The 15,140-nt window shown below is 41.3% G+C and overlaps 1 protein-coding gene and 1 non-coding gene across 4 annotated transcripts; both read right to left on the bottom strand.

The window, feature by feature from the left end:
* Positions 1–9,600: 9,600 nt before the first annotated feature.
* Positions 9,601–11,529, bottom strand: LOC104602673 (uncharacterized). Of its 3 annotated transcripts, none has more exons than XR_016083617.1 (6): positions 11,327–11,522; positions 11,143–11,246; positions 10,895–11,020; positions 10,533–10,801; positions 9,847–10,077; positions 9,601–9,752 (listed from the first exon to the last, which is right to left on the bottom strand). XR_016083617.1 is itself a non-coding variant. In XM_088899964.1 (5 exons), exons 1-5 carry the CDS (start codon positions 11,433–11,435, stop codon positions 9,924–9,926), a joined length of 774 nt encoding a protein of 257 aa, XP_088756090.1. In that variant the 5' UTR covers positions 11,436–11,529; the 3' UTR covers positions 9,777–9,923. The 3 variants fall into 3 exon arrangements, 1 of the variants encoding a protein (XP_088756090.1); XR_016083616.1 differs by having other exon boundaries at positions 9,615–9,752; positions 11,131–11,246; positions 11,327–11,527; XM_088899964.1 differs by lacking the exon at positions 9,601–9,752 and having other exon boundaries at positions 9,777–10,077; positions 11,131–11,246; positions 11,327–11,529.
* Positions 10,428–10,501, bottom strand: TRNAV-AAC (transfer RNA valine (anticodon AAC)). The gene has a single exon. It is a non-coding gene; the product is annotated as a tRNA-Val (tRNA).
* Positions 11,530–15,140: the final 3,611 nt, after the last annotated feature.

The following is a 15,140-nucleotide window of genomic DNA, read 5'->3' as shown; positions in this document are numbered from 1 at the left end:
TTTTTGTAGAAATATTAATAATACCTATTTGTGAGGCATATATATTTGGTTTGCAAGTTGCAACCGAACCAAGATTGGAAAGTGCATGTGGATGTCAAGAGAGATAGATCCAATGGGTACCTATTATGTTTATGCACCCAATCGGCCCATAGGAGTGCAATTTGGGCCAAAGTTCGGGTTGGTATTTTGTTAAATTTTGAATAAGCCCGGCCATAATCTCCTGCCCCGTTCCCACACTTCCAACATCCCTATGGATAAGTAGTAACTGCAAGTGGTGAACGTGAAAGTTTACAGATTGAGTAGGAGTGTCAATGGACCGGTTTGTTTAAAATCAATTTGGACAGATTGGATGGATTAATAAAATATATTGAATTAATTAATTCAAACTTAATGATCCAAAATATTTATTGCACTGGCTTAGATTGGACTTGATCCATTCATGTAATGGATTTATATTGGATTAAATTAGATTGAACCAATATCCAGTCTGTTAATAGAAGAGAAGATAAGAATATAGGTGTCAATGGACTAGGTTTGGATTGGAGCAAATCTAAATTAAAACCAATTTGGAACACATTTGACAGTCCAGACATTGAATTTTGGGACTGATCCAAAATGATCTAAAATATTCATCAAATTGGACTGAACTAGTCCATTTGTGATGGACTCATATTGGACTGGATCAGATTGGACCAAATCCCATCCATTTAACACCCTTAGGATTGAGTAGAATTCTAATGTGAAATAACTTTGGTTTGTTTCAACATAAAGATGCTGCGCATTTTCTTTTCTACAATATTTCAGCTATACTTTTGCCCCTTTAATAGCTAAAGTTTTGTTTTCACCCTCGCAACTGCCCTACAAACAAAATCAATATATTTTTCCTAATACGGCAGTTGTTTTTGTTACAACGTCAGACATGTTGACAAACACCCCCTTATATGGAGTCTATATTCACAAATCTCAACTACAGCCCCATCATGACAACATACAGGTTCGAAACATGATTGATGCGTGGCTATAGATCGTGTTAGAAGATATGTTGGTAGTATCTTATGGTGGCAGTCTAGCAGATCTGGTCTCCTCAAATGTCCAAACAAATACAACTTAGATGAAATTGTTATATAAGTTTAGATTTCAACAAAACTGTGTTGCTTATAATCCAACCCACCCCTGTTAAAGACCCTAAATAATTAAGATCTACATTGGGTAATGGCCTTTTTTTTATTTCATTAAGGCTCAGTCTGGAAGGAGTATAGATGCAAATATGTAGAGTACAAAACCTTATATTTTGTATTATTTTGTATGCATTTGCATTGTACATATTTGTATTTGTACTCTTTTCAAACTGAGCCTAATTGTTCCTTTGGCTCAATTTGGAAAGAGTACAAATACAAATATGTACAGTGCAAATATATACAAAATAATACAAAATACAATATTTTGCACTCTATATATTTGCATTTGGCTCAATTTGGAAAGAGTACAAATACAAATATGTACAATGCAAATATATACAAAATAATACAAAATACAATATTTTGCCCTCTACATATTTGCATTTGTACTCCTTCCAAACTGAGCCTAAATAAAAATTGTGGGCAAAAAGTGCAACTCCAACCAGTATCCTTTTTTAACAAACCAGTGGAAGAATTGGTAAGTTTTCTTGTTCGTTGTTAGTTAGGCTTGGTTTGGAAGGTGTACAAATACAAATATGTAGTGCAAAATTTTGTATTTTATATTATTTTGTATGCATTTGTACTGTATATAGTTGTATTAGCACTCCTTCCAAACTCAACCTTAAGTTGTATTTGATTGCGGTACAAATGTAGAACCAAGGTATTGATGCACCCCGGTTCAGATTTGTGAATGTTAGAAATACAAAATGCAATGATTCAGCAATGAAAAATGTCTTTTCTGACATTTTCATAGCATGAGGAGAATGTATTACTACAAGATTAGTTACAGGAGGAGAGTGTAGATATTACATGATTGGTGGAAAGCCACTTGGCAACTTGCCTTCCACGTGGACAAGATTAGTTACATCCTAAGGCCTTTTGTTAACATGTCACAGCAGGTTGTGACATGTCACAGTGGTGGTAATGTGGTTGAGATGAATTGTCTTATGTTGGACATGTTCACAAACAAAGTGACGGTCAATGTCAATGTGCTTAGTTCATTCCTGAAATACTGGATTGTTGGCGATATGTATTGCTGTCTGACTGCACAAGGAGTTGGACTGGTTGTGTACAAGTAAGTCCAAAATCACGAAGTAGACTAAGTAACCATAGAACTTCACTGGTAGCAAGAGCCATAGCACGATATTCAACCTCTGCAGAAGACCTTGCAACTGCTACTTGCTTCTTTGTCTCCTAAGAGATGAGTTCTTTGTCTAACATGGTGACATAACCGGTTGTGGGCCATTTGGTAACTGGACAGGAGGCCCAATTAGAGTCACAGTATGCCTGGACAAACAAATCATTGGAGACAAAGAAGAAGATTCCTTGACAAGGTGCTCCCTTGATGTATCGAATAACACGCTTGGCAGCCTACATGTGTTCCTCTTTGGGAGCACTAAGATGCTTAGTAAGAACGTGAACTGGATAGCTCAATTCAGGCTGAGTGATAATGAGATAAACAAGTTGGCCTACCAACCTTCTATATGGCATGGGGTCTTCAAGTGGAGGACTAGAATTGAACCATCATTGTTGTTCCACGGGGCGAGAAATAGATACGCATTCAAGCATGCCCATGTCAGATATGATGTCCATAGCATACTTGTGTTGAGACACAAAAGTGCCTGTGGAGAACCTAGTGATTTCCAATCCCAAAAAAATAGTGTATAGAGCCAAGGTCCTTGATTCGAAAACATTCATCCGGATAGGATTTCAAGGCTTGGATGTGAAAGGGATCATTAGCAGTAATGACTAAATCATCAACATAAACAAGGATAGCCACGAATGAGTCCCCTTGAGTAGATGTAAACAAAGAGTAGTCAGTAATGGATTGAGTGAAACCAATGCCTTTGAAAGCAAAAGCGAACTTTTCAAACCAACAACAGGAAGCTTGTTTTAAACCATATAAAGACTTTTGAAATTTGCAAACTTTATTTTTGTCATACTTCAGAAATCCTGGGGGAATTCTCATGTAAACCTCTTCTGATAAATCACCATGCAAGAAAAGCATTGTTGACGTTGAGTTGGTGTAATTCCCAACCTTTGACAGCTGCCACAGATAATATGCATCGAAGTGTTACCAATTTTGCCATAGGTGCATAGGTGTCGTGGTAATCATACCCTTCAACTTGGGTATATCCCTTTGCAACGAGGTGTGCCTTGTAGCCATCAATGGTACCATCTGTAGGTAAGGTGGTGACTAGGCTAGAGAGGTGATCTCTTTGAAGGACAGAGGAAGACCGAGAACTGGGAATTAACCGGAAGGCTAGGGCAAAGGGGAGTGATGAGACAGTTTAGCCAAGAGATCGGTGACAAGGGTAATCAGTGATTGAATGAATGACCTTTGTTATGAGAATGATCTTTATTTATGGGGAAGATCCTGAGATCCTGAAAGGAATGAGCTAAAGGTGTTTGTTTTCTACTAGGAAAATGAATATTAGATTCGCTATTAATCATTAAGGAGCATTGTTGGGGTTTTGCCACGTATCCCTATGGGAATCTTTCCGATGATTGACTTTCCTTTTACTCGAAAATCCTCATAACCCATGTGTGCTACTACCCTTTTGCACCTTACTTAACTAACATGGCACTAGTGACATCACTCTTTGGCGTACAATGTCTTGTTAGACCTATGTGGCGCCTTGTCACGTTCGTCACTTCGAAGTTACACGTGTAGGTAATATCTGGGCCCGATTCTTAACGAATCGGGATCCCGTAGCAATTGAGGATTTACCGCGGGATCGGGTGCATACGAACTTCATCGCAGGTTCAGGCTGAGTTTGCTTTGGGCTTGTGCTAAAAATAGGTTCGTCGCAAGTGTGTGTGTGATGAACCATGGGTTCATCACAAACCTACGATGCACTATAGGTTCATTACAGAGGAAAGATGGGTTACAGGCTGATCACAAGCATCCATGTGGTATCAATTTAGTGTTTACTGTGCTTTAAGGGACTGAGCGAACATTATGCACCTACACCATCAGCCTTATACTTGAGCTTATAGACCCATTTGGAACCAATGGGATGCTTTCCATAAGGAAGGTCAACAATGGACCAAGTCTTGTTTTGCTCTAGTGCTTTAATTTCTTCTTGCATGGCCTGATGCCAATTGGAATCTCGAGAAGCTTGAGTATATGATGTAGACTCTATGATGGCAAAAATTTGTGAGCCATCAATGTGGGGCTGATGTGTAGGACCATAGCAAACATAATCACGAAGGTAGTTTGGTGGCCTTCGATTTCAAGTGTGCTTGGTTGATGGGGCTAGTAAGTTGCCGGTGTTTGGCCCATTAGAAGACTCACTAGGAATGAGTTCGGTTTCATATGATGTTGGCTCAAGGATAGAGTGAAAATTGGAATCAAGCCTATTATGGTGTTCAATGGGTGCAATGATGTCATCTTCAAGTTGTGGAAGAGGTATTACAACATTCGGAAGACCATGACTTTGAGATGTTTTGGTAATATCAGCATAAGGAAAAGTGGTCTCGTACAAATTACATCTCAGGAGGTGAAGATATGTCGTGTGGCTAAGTTATAAACTCGATATCCTTTTTGACCACATAGGTAGCCAACGAACAAGAATTGGACAGCTCTAGGGGCAAACTTGCCACCAGAAAGGGGTCGTTCTTGTGCATAGCATAAGCAACCAAATGTTCAAAAATGATCATAGGTTGGTGGCTTACTAAAAATTATTCAAATGGGTTTTTGCCATGTAGGGGTGTAGATGGTAGATGATTGATGATGTAGGCAATTGTTATCACGCATTCACCCCAAAATGAGTTGGGTAAAGAAGCGTGGAATTGAAGGGCTTGTGCTACCTCCAAAAGGTGGTGGTGCTTTCTTTCAACAATACCATTTTGTTGAGGGGAATCAATACAAGAGTGGTGATTGATTACCCATGTGTAGAAAAAAAATTTAGAATAGGTCCAAAGAAAATTTCTTTCCCATTATCAAATCTAACCATCTTGATTTTTCAATCAAATTGTGTAAAAACCATGTTGTAAAATGATACAAGTAGTTGATAGGTTTCAGACTTTTATTTCATAAGAAATAACCAAGTACAACAGTTATAGTCATCAACAAATGTGAGAAAAAACTTGGACTAGATAAGGAAGGTGTGCAATATGCTCTCCATATGTCGTAGTGTATGAGATCAAATGGTGTTGATGCTTGTGTGGAGCTTATTGGAAATGGGATACGTGCATGTTTAGCTCGTTCACAAGCATCACAAGCACCCTCTACTTGTGAAAGAAGGCACCCATCAAAACAGAGAGAAAGTTGTTGAACAAAGGGATGTCCAAGGCGGTTGTGCCATGTCTGGTACTCTTTATTAATATAGGTAGATGTCATTCCACAATTCTCCTTGGCTAATCAAACTGTGAGAGACTGGGCCCTATATTGTTCAAGGTTTGGAGAAAAACAATATGGTACAATGCAATTGAGATATTAATTTGCTAATTAACAGTAAATTATGTTTAAATTGGGGAACATAAAGGACATCTATGATGGTTAGGTTGGGCCGCAAGAGAACTGTCCCTTTGTAAGTGGCTTTCAAGGTGGAACCATCAGGTAAGCAAATTAAAGGTTGCATAGTTAAAGTTTCAGGATGCAGCAGTAGATCCTTATTGGAGGTCATATGATGGGATGCTCCACTATCTAAGACCCAAGTACTTGAGTGATCAGTGGAACAAGGAGTCTTACCAACCATATTTGCAACAACAGATGTATTAGTAGAATTGTTGGTAAGAATCTGCAATAGTTGAGTGTATTGCTCATGCAGGAGATCTGCGATTGATGAGTCTGTGAGAGGATCAAACTGTACACAATTTGTTATGGTCTGGAAATGACTATTCTTGGATTTGTTAGATGTTTTGCCTTTTTCCCATCCCTTAAGATAGCCATTCAATTCATAGCAACATTCCTTTGTGTGATCTTGCTTTTGCAATGATTACATTACTTGGTCGTTGTGCAGAAGTTTAAAGGGCAGCAACATCAAGGGTCATGTTTCCTTTTTGAGAAAGCACGGCTTGGTGTTTCTCTTCTTGTACCAACAAGGCATAGGAATGATTAACACTAGGCAAAGGATCAGAAGCAAGAATACCCGATCGGACGCTGTTGAAGGTGTCATTGAGGCCCATTAAGAACCGGTTGAGCCTCTCTTTCACGATCTACAATCATCTCCTTAGAGGTGCCGTAGGTGCAAGCAGGTATTGGTGTGAGAGTTGCAAGTTCATTCCAGATTCCTTTCAGCTTTGTAAATATGTAGCTACAATATCTTCTCCTTGGTGCAAGAATGAGAGATTTCTTTTGAGTTCGTAGATTCGCAAAGCATTGCTCTGTTTGAATTGTTCTTGAAGATCGGACCAAATTTCCCTTGTGAACTCAATGTATGCAACACTCTGATGCAACTTTCAGGAAAGAGAATTAAAGATTCAAGAAATGACCATGGAGTTGCACTTGGACCATGATCTTTCCTCTGTCGAACTAGATTTAGGTCTTTGAAGACGGCCGTTGATGAAACCATACTTATTTTTTGCCTTCAAAGAGTTCCTTATGGCTTGCTGCCATGTTGCATAGTTATCTCCTGTTAGAGGACAAGAGACTAGAATCGGCCCTAGGTTGTTTGAGGGGTGTAAGTAGTACGATGAGTTTGGATTCAGATGATCATTCATATTTTCAACAAGATTGACTGAAGCTATAGAATTCGTCAGAATGTAAAGCTAGAAACAATGGTGGGAGCTAGAACACAAATAGGGGTACGCTAGGAACAATGGTGGAAGCTGGAATACAGACAGATAGGGGCAGCTGAGGTAGAGTCGATTGTTATCACTCTGATACCATGACAAAGACAAATTCAGTGGAAGCCACTTGGCAACTTGCCTTCCACATGGACAAGATTAGTTACAACAGATTCTTTCTTGTTAACAGCTACGGAAAGTTGAAAGTATACAATCTACGGAACGTTCATTTTCTACAAAATCAGTGTCACTAATCTGGTGTTGTGTCATTGTCGTCCATGATAAATATGCCAAGAAACGAAAATACCGCTTCCAAAAAACTTTAACTTTGCCAGCAACGATGCTGTACAGATTGGCACCCCCTCTATCGTCATCGACAACGTCACATCTTCCTCCAGCACGGTTCTTTGTGACCTCTACACCATCAAAGAATGGCGCAAGTCCGTTGATGAACATAGGCCTTACAACGGAAAGGAAGATGGAACAAAAGAGGGGATAGTAAATTTTTCTTGGGTAAATTTCTTAAAGGTTTAGTTAATTGACCAAGTATGTCTTTTATTGTTTGAAAATTAACCAACACTACCCCTATTTGATTAACTCTACTTTATCATTAAGATCTTTAATATTCCATCAAAATTCATTCATATGTAATATATATTTTTTAAAACCCAATTTTACCCTCCACCTCCTTCCCCCTCTTTCTCTCTCAAGCTCATGCTGAAAGGATGAGGGGTTTCACCGTGCTCTTCGTAAGTTATCTGAAGTTCCTCTCAAACCTCAAAATAAACTAAGTCGTCAAGGCAGGCCGAACGACCACTTAAAGCTCAACCCCCTGTAATCACTACCATTGGATGTTGTAAGGAAACATCTTACACTACAAAAATTTGTACAGTTTACAGTTTGATCATCAGCTCTGATTGCAGAGTGCCCATGTGGACGGCATTGGATTTGAAATTAGAAATAATAGGAGAGAACAAATTGGGCAAAAATTGTGGAATTGATATCAGACCAATCGCTTAATCAAACAAGAAAAGACGTAGAAACTCCGTCGAGATTGATCACTGCACTGAGAACAAGACACGTTAATGCCACTGCAACGAAGAGAATCATACCCGTTAGTATCCGGCGACTGAGAGAGTCGGAATCCGGTAACATTTTGGATGGGTTTCCAACGATAGAGCGGTTTTCTACAGTGAGATGTCTTCTGTAATCAGGAAAAAATGGAAGAAATCACGAGACAAACATTTATTATAAGGGCTTTAGATGAAAAAACTAGAAAAAAGCAGAGATGACAAAAGAGATGAGAGCGAATAAGGCCTAGAGCTGACAGTCTGGCACTGGTTTTTATGGAGGAGGTTTCTTTTCCGAGCGTAGGGTGTCCACAGTTTTCAGTTCATTTCATTTTTAAGAGATGCAAGAAAAGGAGCAATTTATGGAAGAGATTTGTTGCCGAGCGTTATATGAAGAGTGTTGCCACAGTTCTGATTAATTCTGCCATAGTCGCTAATAAGAGAAGCTGATTTGGAAGTCCGGCACAGTTTCCGTCGCTGACATCTTCGTCTTTGATGCTGGGGCTGGGTTTGGATGGAGCCCAAACCCAAGATGCAGCAACTTTAAATCGAGCCTGGCATGTTATGATTTTGCTCTCATTGTTTCAGCCACTCTGTCGCTCTTTAAACGGTCTTGGGCTTTCCTTTTTATATGGAGATTTCATCGGGAAACCCAAGAGATGCAGTGAGGGGAGAGGATGAGGACGGAAATGGAGGGGAAGTGACACCAAGGGTTCAATCTCTGTCGGTTTTGTCTGGGTCTACCGCTGCAAAGTTGCAGCGGCAGAAATGGTGTCTGGATGGGGATAACATGGAAAGAGATATAGAGGGAGAAGAGAAATGGAAGAGCAACAACAGTGGTCTTTCTTTCCTTTGGATTTGTCTGCAGAGCCGTTTCTGAAGGATGTTGTTTATGAAGAATGGTAGGAACGAGAGGGGAAGAGCAGCAATGGTGGCATCTTGCGTGCAGGGGAGAACGTCAGTCTCTCTGTGAGAGGTTTTTGCAACAACGAAACCCATGAGGTCTCTCTATCTCCTTCACCTTCGTTCTCTCTCGTTCCCTTTTTCTATTTCAATCACCATATAGTCATATACTTTTGATGTATGTTTATTTTGAGGTTTCGTTGGGTTTAAAAAGGTTAGGGTTTTGATGAACTAACGTTTCTTTTCCTTTTTTCTGTAACAGTACATTTAATTAATTAGCTAAACGATAAGTATAGTTTAAAAAATTTATCCATTTTTTTCGTTGGATTTTATTTTGAAAATTTAAGAAATAGTAGAGTAAATTTGATATTTTGTTTTTTCTGTTAATATTTACTGACAATGTGAGTTGTTAAAAACAGTAGGAATGATTTAAGACAACATGTAAATTTGCCATAAATTTTTTTCCTTGGTGAAATCGTGAAATGAATTTGAATTAAATAAAATATTAAAGATCCAAACAGATCGGAAATCAGTCTGACATCTCCTGAAAATTTTAGATTGAAGTCAGATTTAATCAAATCGTACTTAAATGTGGTTGGGCCAATTCCAAATCCAAATATAACCCGATTACAAGTTTACAACCCATGAAAGGACATTCCCAACTTTTTTCTAGCCGTATCTTTCCATGAATCCGCCATGTCTCTAGACTTTGACGATTTTTTTTTTTTTTTTAGTTCAGTATATATAACAAAAATTCTCTTAACAGGTACAAACTGCTGTTCCTTAAGCAGTTAAATATATTAATTACTGTCTCAGGTCTTGAAAATCGGCCACTTCGATTGATGACTTTGAACCACACCACTATAATCTGGAATAAGAAAATTATCATAAGACATGAAGCATCTTTCCAGAAGAAATGAGTTGAGGTTAATAGAGAGCTGCGACATCTCGTTTTTGCATACCTGATTTGCTTTTCATTGCCCCACTTTGTACGCATTCAAATGGATTTTGGCCTGCATAGAAGATACTATTAGACTGATCATGATGCATTTACAGTCTCTTCTCCCTCGTTTCTGCTGAATTCTTGAATAATTCCTTCACAGATTGACTTGGTTTGCTTCGGTATCTCCTCATTACTCCTCAGGAATCTCTTCATGTTTTCAACAGCTGTTTTCCCATCCATCGCTAATATCCTACAATAGAAAATACAAACAGGATTACTAACTGAGATCCAATTGGTCTAATAATAATAAGAACTCTGTCTGAGATAGAGAGAACAATCAATTATGGATCCTGCTTTCTGTTAGACCCAGTTCAGATTTGGATTTTGGACCCGGCCAAACTTGACCCAGTCACTGAACTATTGACTACCATGGAGTAACTCCTCGTGTCGTGTGTTATGTACTTAAGTCATATGTGTAAATGACTTGGCTAGTTAATTCGACCGAACGTCGGAACGTTGGCCGGCGAGTGGCGACCGTATCTCAAAACAGAAAATTGAAATCTACAATCCAAATGGCTTTGGCATAAAATATCACCCATATGGCGTCGCCCGGACTCGACCCGGAGACCTTCAGTGTGTTAGACTGACGTGATAACCAACTACACCACGACACCATCATTTGAAAGAACTGACTCTAAAATATACCCGTTAAGTTTGCAAGCGACATCTGAATCCACAAACTGCTCCGTGCTTCGCAAAGTCAAGCTCTCGCAAAGCCTATAATTCTTCTGCAAATAATACTTCTGATGTTGGTTTTCTGCGATAAAGAAATCAGAGCCACAGGGAATGATCTTTGTGACAATTCTTTTGTTCAGCTTCATCTGTCTTCTGATCTTCGACTCCTGCGCTTGCTTCCTCTGTTCCTCGTTCGCGTAAAATATCGCTGATCGAAAATGTGCAATAATCCCAAAATTCTGCAACAACCTTTGGTCAGGCAAAAGCGATAGAAAAGGGGATTATGAAAGTAAAATATCAAATAAATAACATTAGAAGAAAGGTGAAATTACTAGATATTCTTTGTTGGTGGGGTCGTGGAATTCCCAGAAGAAATCACAGAGGCTTCTGTATGACATCCTTCGCTTATCATATATGACTTTTACAGCTTCAGTATGGCCTGTGCGCCCCTCACAGACCTGAAAATCAAGAACAAAAAACTTATTTCTGTCAAAATTTAGAAATAAAACAAAAATGGGACTAAAAAGTATTTAAAATGGGTCTTCAAGATTTTTAGTTTTTCCTTTACCCTGATAATCACCTCTCTATATGTAGGCTTCGTAAGGGTTCCTCCACAATAGCCTGTAGCCGTTTTCACGACTCCATCTAAACGCCCAAATGCAGCTTCCAGTCCCCAAAAGCTACCTGCAGTGACCACAAATTTAATTAGTTCCAAGAGAAGAGCCGATAAACTGCTATCTGAATACTGAGAGAGAGGGTTGCACCTCCGGCGAAAACTGCTTCCTGGAGAAATTCTGTCGGGATACTAGGTGCCGTTGTGGCATGTGACAGGGGAAAATCATGAATTTTGGGTTGGGGAAGTAAATGGTACATGATAAATAAGAAAAAAAAAAATGCAACTTAAAAGCAAAGTTTAGCTTGCTGGGCTGCGTTCATGTCTCTCACTCTGTGCGATGCAGATGCATATATATGGTTAAGAGTCAGAGATGCGTGGTTTTGTGAAGACAGAAAGCTCAAGTCAATTAAGCAGCTTTGTGGTGTAAGTCTGAACGCCTGAGTTTCCGTCATAAGCCGTGTTGAAAGCACCAAACAAACACGTGGAAAGGGGTGCGGATAAGTTGATAACAATTGTGATATTTTTCCCTTGCTTTCTTCCTGGCTTCTTAAGTTCGGGGCCCATATGGCCTTAATTATCATGTGAGCTTTCTAATTAAATTATTTACGATATATGGCTATCTCGACATCTAACCATTCATTTTCCCATTTACGGGTCCGGCTGAACTAATATCCATTGGCTCTGTCTGTTTGTGGTGTAAATCTCAATCTCAGTTCGAATCTATTCCTTACAGAGTGCGTCTCACACCGACTTTATAAATATTGTTGTCATACATCGAGAACATTATTTAGGGAGGAGATGCTTCCAATATAAGGTAGGTTGTGACCGTGAGGTCGATCGGTGTGAGGCACAGTACGTGAGGAGAATCCAGATCCCAATTCCACTCTGGTTCAGTTTTATATTTATTTATTTGTGATTATGGTTTGCACTTCAATTTGATTAAAACTAAACATTTTTAACACTTGTATGGTTTTGATGCTCCAAATAAGATTGTAGTTTTCTATTGCATTTGTGACGGCCTACTTCATCTCCAATTATCACGAAGAGGGTATTTCATGAATCATGATTTAACATGTGATTTGTAAGAGGGATGAAAAGTATTTCTGTTGTAAATTACTTTTTTGCACCGTCTAAATTGCATCCATGAAGCCCTTGTCCCATGAGATATGGATCCAATGGTTGAAACTTGAAAACACCATAACAACGTTGCAGCACTTCTTCTCAAATCACTGACTTTTTTCCTTTATCTTTAATTTGGGTTAGGCTATGATATAAGAAAAATTCTGGATTCCACTATGATACCAGAAAAATTTTGACCAATCAATCACTATTTATCGAAATTCACTTGGGGGATTTGATTGATCAAAATCCTATTCTATTGGAGTTTTGGTATCATGTCTTTTCAATAATATAGACTTTTTTCTTCTTTTTTTCTTTCTTTTACATTCTTTGTGATAAACGTTACACAACCCATTTCAACTGAATTGGTCGTTCAGCCCTAACCCTTTGGACACTGATGTCAAGCTAATATGCCGGTTTAGGGCGTATTGGTTTATACTATATTGTGTCTTTATTTTTGTTTTTTTAGGGTCCATTTGCTTTGTAGTCGGAATCTAAATTGAAATCTGATGATGCGTAATCTGGCCGGTCCTACCTGTCAACGACCTTGCCTCTGAACTGAGTAACGGGGAACCTGAAACGGAGAAGATGAGGAAGCTCTGAGGAGAACCCGGTGTAAAGGCTCCGAAGCTTAAGTTAGAATCCTTCAAAGGCAAGATAAACCAGATAGCGCAAAATTTGCATACCTCCTCTTTAGGGGTGGAGAGCCTTTTATAACCACCTCGCGCACTCACTCCTAGACTCCTATTAGGTCGGGAATGAGTATTGCCGTGCTTCTGCCAGTTCGGGCGTCATCGCCTCTACTGGGGCAGAACCGTCACTGTTCCTTTTGTCGGAGCCGTCTCTGTAACTGGAGGTAGCGGTGACAGGTGACGATGGCAGGTGGCCATTTGAAATGCGGCCGTCAAGCGTCAGATCCCAAGTCAGTCGGGTGTGTCGCCCCTAGATACGGACTCCTTCGGTGTCAGGTACGGCACGGTTCGTCTAGTTCAATGCTCCGGAAGCGAAGTACCTGGAGCGGCACGTGAGGCGAAGTTTTGAGTTCGGATAAGGGGGGCCCCGAACTGTCATAAGACGGGCCAGTTCGGGTCTCTACTTTGTGTGACTCGGGGCCAAAGGGAGAGTTCGGGCTCCTCGTAGGGAGTTCGAGCAATAAGTGGGGAGTTCGGGCACCTTGCAGGGAGTTCGGGCTCCTTGCAGGGAGTTCGGGCTCTAAGTAGGGAGTTCGGGCACCTTGCTAGGGAGTTCGGACTGCTGGTCTCTTCCCCTTGGCGTTTGTACCCTCGGTACGCTGTTTTAAGTGCCGAGCTACTTGCTTTTTTGCCACGTGCCGTGATTTGCGAGGTCGGGCCAAATCTTCCTTCATCAATTGCCCCCCACTCCTCGTGCTAAGGGTCTTGCCCTGGCGCGGGGAGTTCGCAAGGTGTCAGGTAGATTTGTCCTGCACTTTGAATCTTGGTTCCGCTAGCGCGAGGTGTGTTGTCAAGGTTTCTTGGGCTTCTTCGAGCATCCATTTATGCGGGAAGCAAGTCGGTCTGTCTAAATGCTGATAGATGTGGCGGCGCGCACGTTGTTTCGAAATTTCAAAAAAAGCGCGCCACTTGGGGGCGCGATAGCGGGTGTTTTTTCAAATTTGAAAAAGACGTGCCGCTGCCGTTTTTTCTGAGGAGACGTGCGCTGACGTTCCGTCAGTTTCGAAAAGATGTGCGCCGACGCTATCAGTTTCAGAAAGACGTGCGCCAATCACATCTCGGTCTCGGGGGACGTGCGGTCAGTGCGGACGTAGGCCGTCGGATTGGCTTTGATCTAAGCCGTTGCCTTTCGGTCATTGTGAGTATAAATAGCGGGGGGGGGGACCCCAGTTGTTGTCACTTTTGTATTTCTCTCGAGCTCGCGTCTGAGTTTCAGCTCGCATCCAGTTCACGTCCAGGTTTTTTCAGTTCGCGCTCAAGGTCTTTCGTTCGTCCGAGCTCCTGTGGTCTACAGCTTTTGTCCGGGTGAGTACTTTCCTGGATCTCATCACTCCCAATGTCTAGCTCGGATGGCTCAGATAGTCCTTTCAGCGGGTCTGATGCAGGTTCTACGAACCAAGTTGCATCCCCGATAGCCCTAGCGAGCCGGAGGTAGAGCTCGAGGAAGAGTTTGAGCCCGTAGGCCGTGGTGCTTCGGGTAGTTTGGTGTTCACCTCTCGCCGGGGTCGGATGTTAGACAAGTTCGGCCCTTCGACCATGACGCCCGAAGGGCTCCAATCCCTTATTACTTACTATAACTTGCCCGGGGAGTATGCTTATTTCATACCTTCGGGTGACTTTCCTTGGGAACACAGTCCTGATGAGATCGTGATATTCCGGGAGCAGCTCGCCGCGGGCTGCGATTGCCTTTTCACCCCCTCTTTGTCGAAGTCTTGAACCACTTCGGTGTGACAGTCGGCCAGCTTCACCCGAATTCCATTCGAAACTTGGTGGGGACGATCTCCTTTTTCTGCGATGAGAGCTTTCCGTTGGACTTGGAGATTTTTTCTTCAATCTTGATGCTTAAGAAGCAAGCGGGTCCTCTCCCCGGGTGCAGGCAGACTTACTACCTGTCTCCTCGCCCGGGCTTTAAGCTTTTACACGAGCTCCCCAACAAGGTCCCAGCATGGAAGCGGGACTATTTCGGGGTGCGAAGTGTGCTGGGGTGGCCTTTCAGACCGAGTGGGGGATGGCCGCTCCTGACTCCGGGGTTACGCTTGACAAGGAGACGGCGAAGAGCCTCCGGCAATGGGCGCGGCTTGGGCTGAAGTATCAACAGTATCTGACGGAGGCCAAGCTCATTGCGGCCGGCCTGAGCTCGGGTAGGTTCTT

This window comes from Nelumbo nucifera, chromosome 3 (assembly GCF_055504915.1).
Source record: "Nelumbo nucifera cultivar China Antique chromosome 3, China Antique-T2T, whole genome shotgun sequence".
Taxonomy (NCBI): Eukaryota; Viridiplantae; Streptophyta; class Magnoliopsida; order Proteales; family Nelumbonaceae; genus Nelumbo; species Nelumbo nucifera.
The sequence above is the reverse complement of the archived record's forward strand: the minus strand, read 5'-3'. Positions and strand labels throughout refer to the sequence as shown.

Coding starts and splice junctions, on each gene's coding strand:
- LOC104602673 (XM_088899964.1), bottom strand. CDS start 11,435: ATGTACCATTTACTTCCCCAACCCAAAATTCATGATTTTCCCCTGTCA. Junction 11,021..11,130: donor ATAGAGAGGTGATTATCAGG/GTAAAGGAAAAA, acceptor CTTGATTTTCAG/GTCTGTGAGGGGCGCACAGG. Junction 10,078..10,532: donor GTCGCTTGCAAACTTAACGG/GTATATTTTAGA, acceptor TTTCTATTGTAG/GATATTAGCGATGGATGGGA.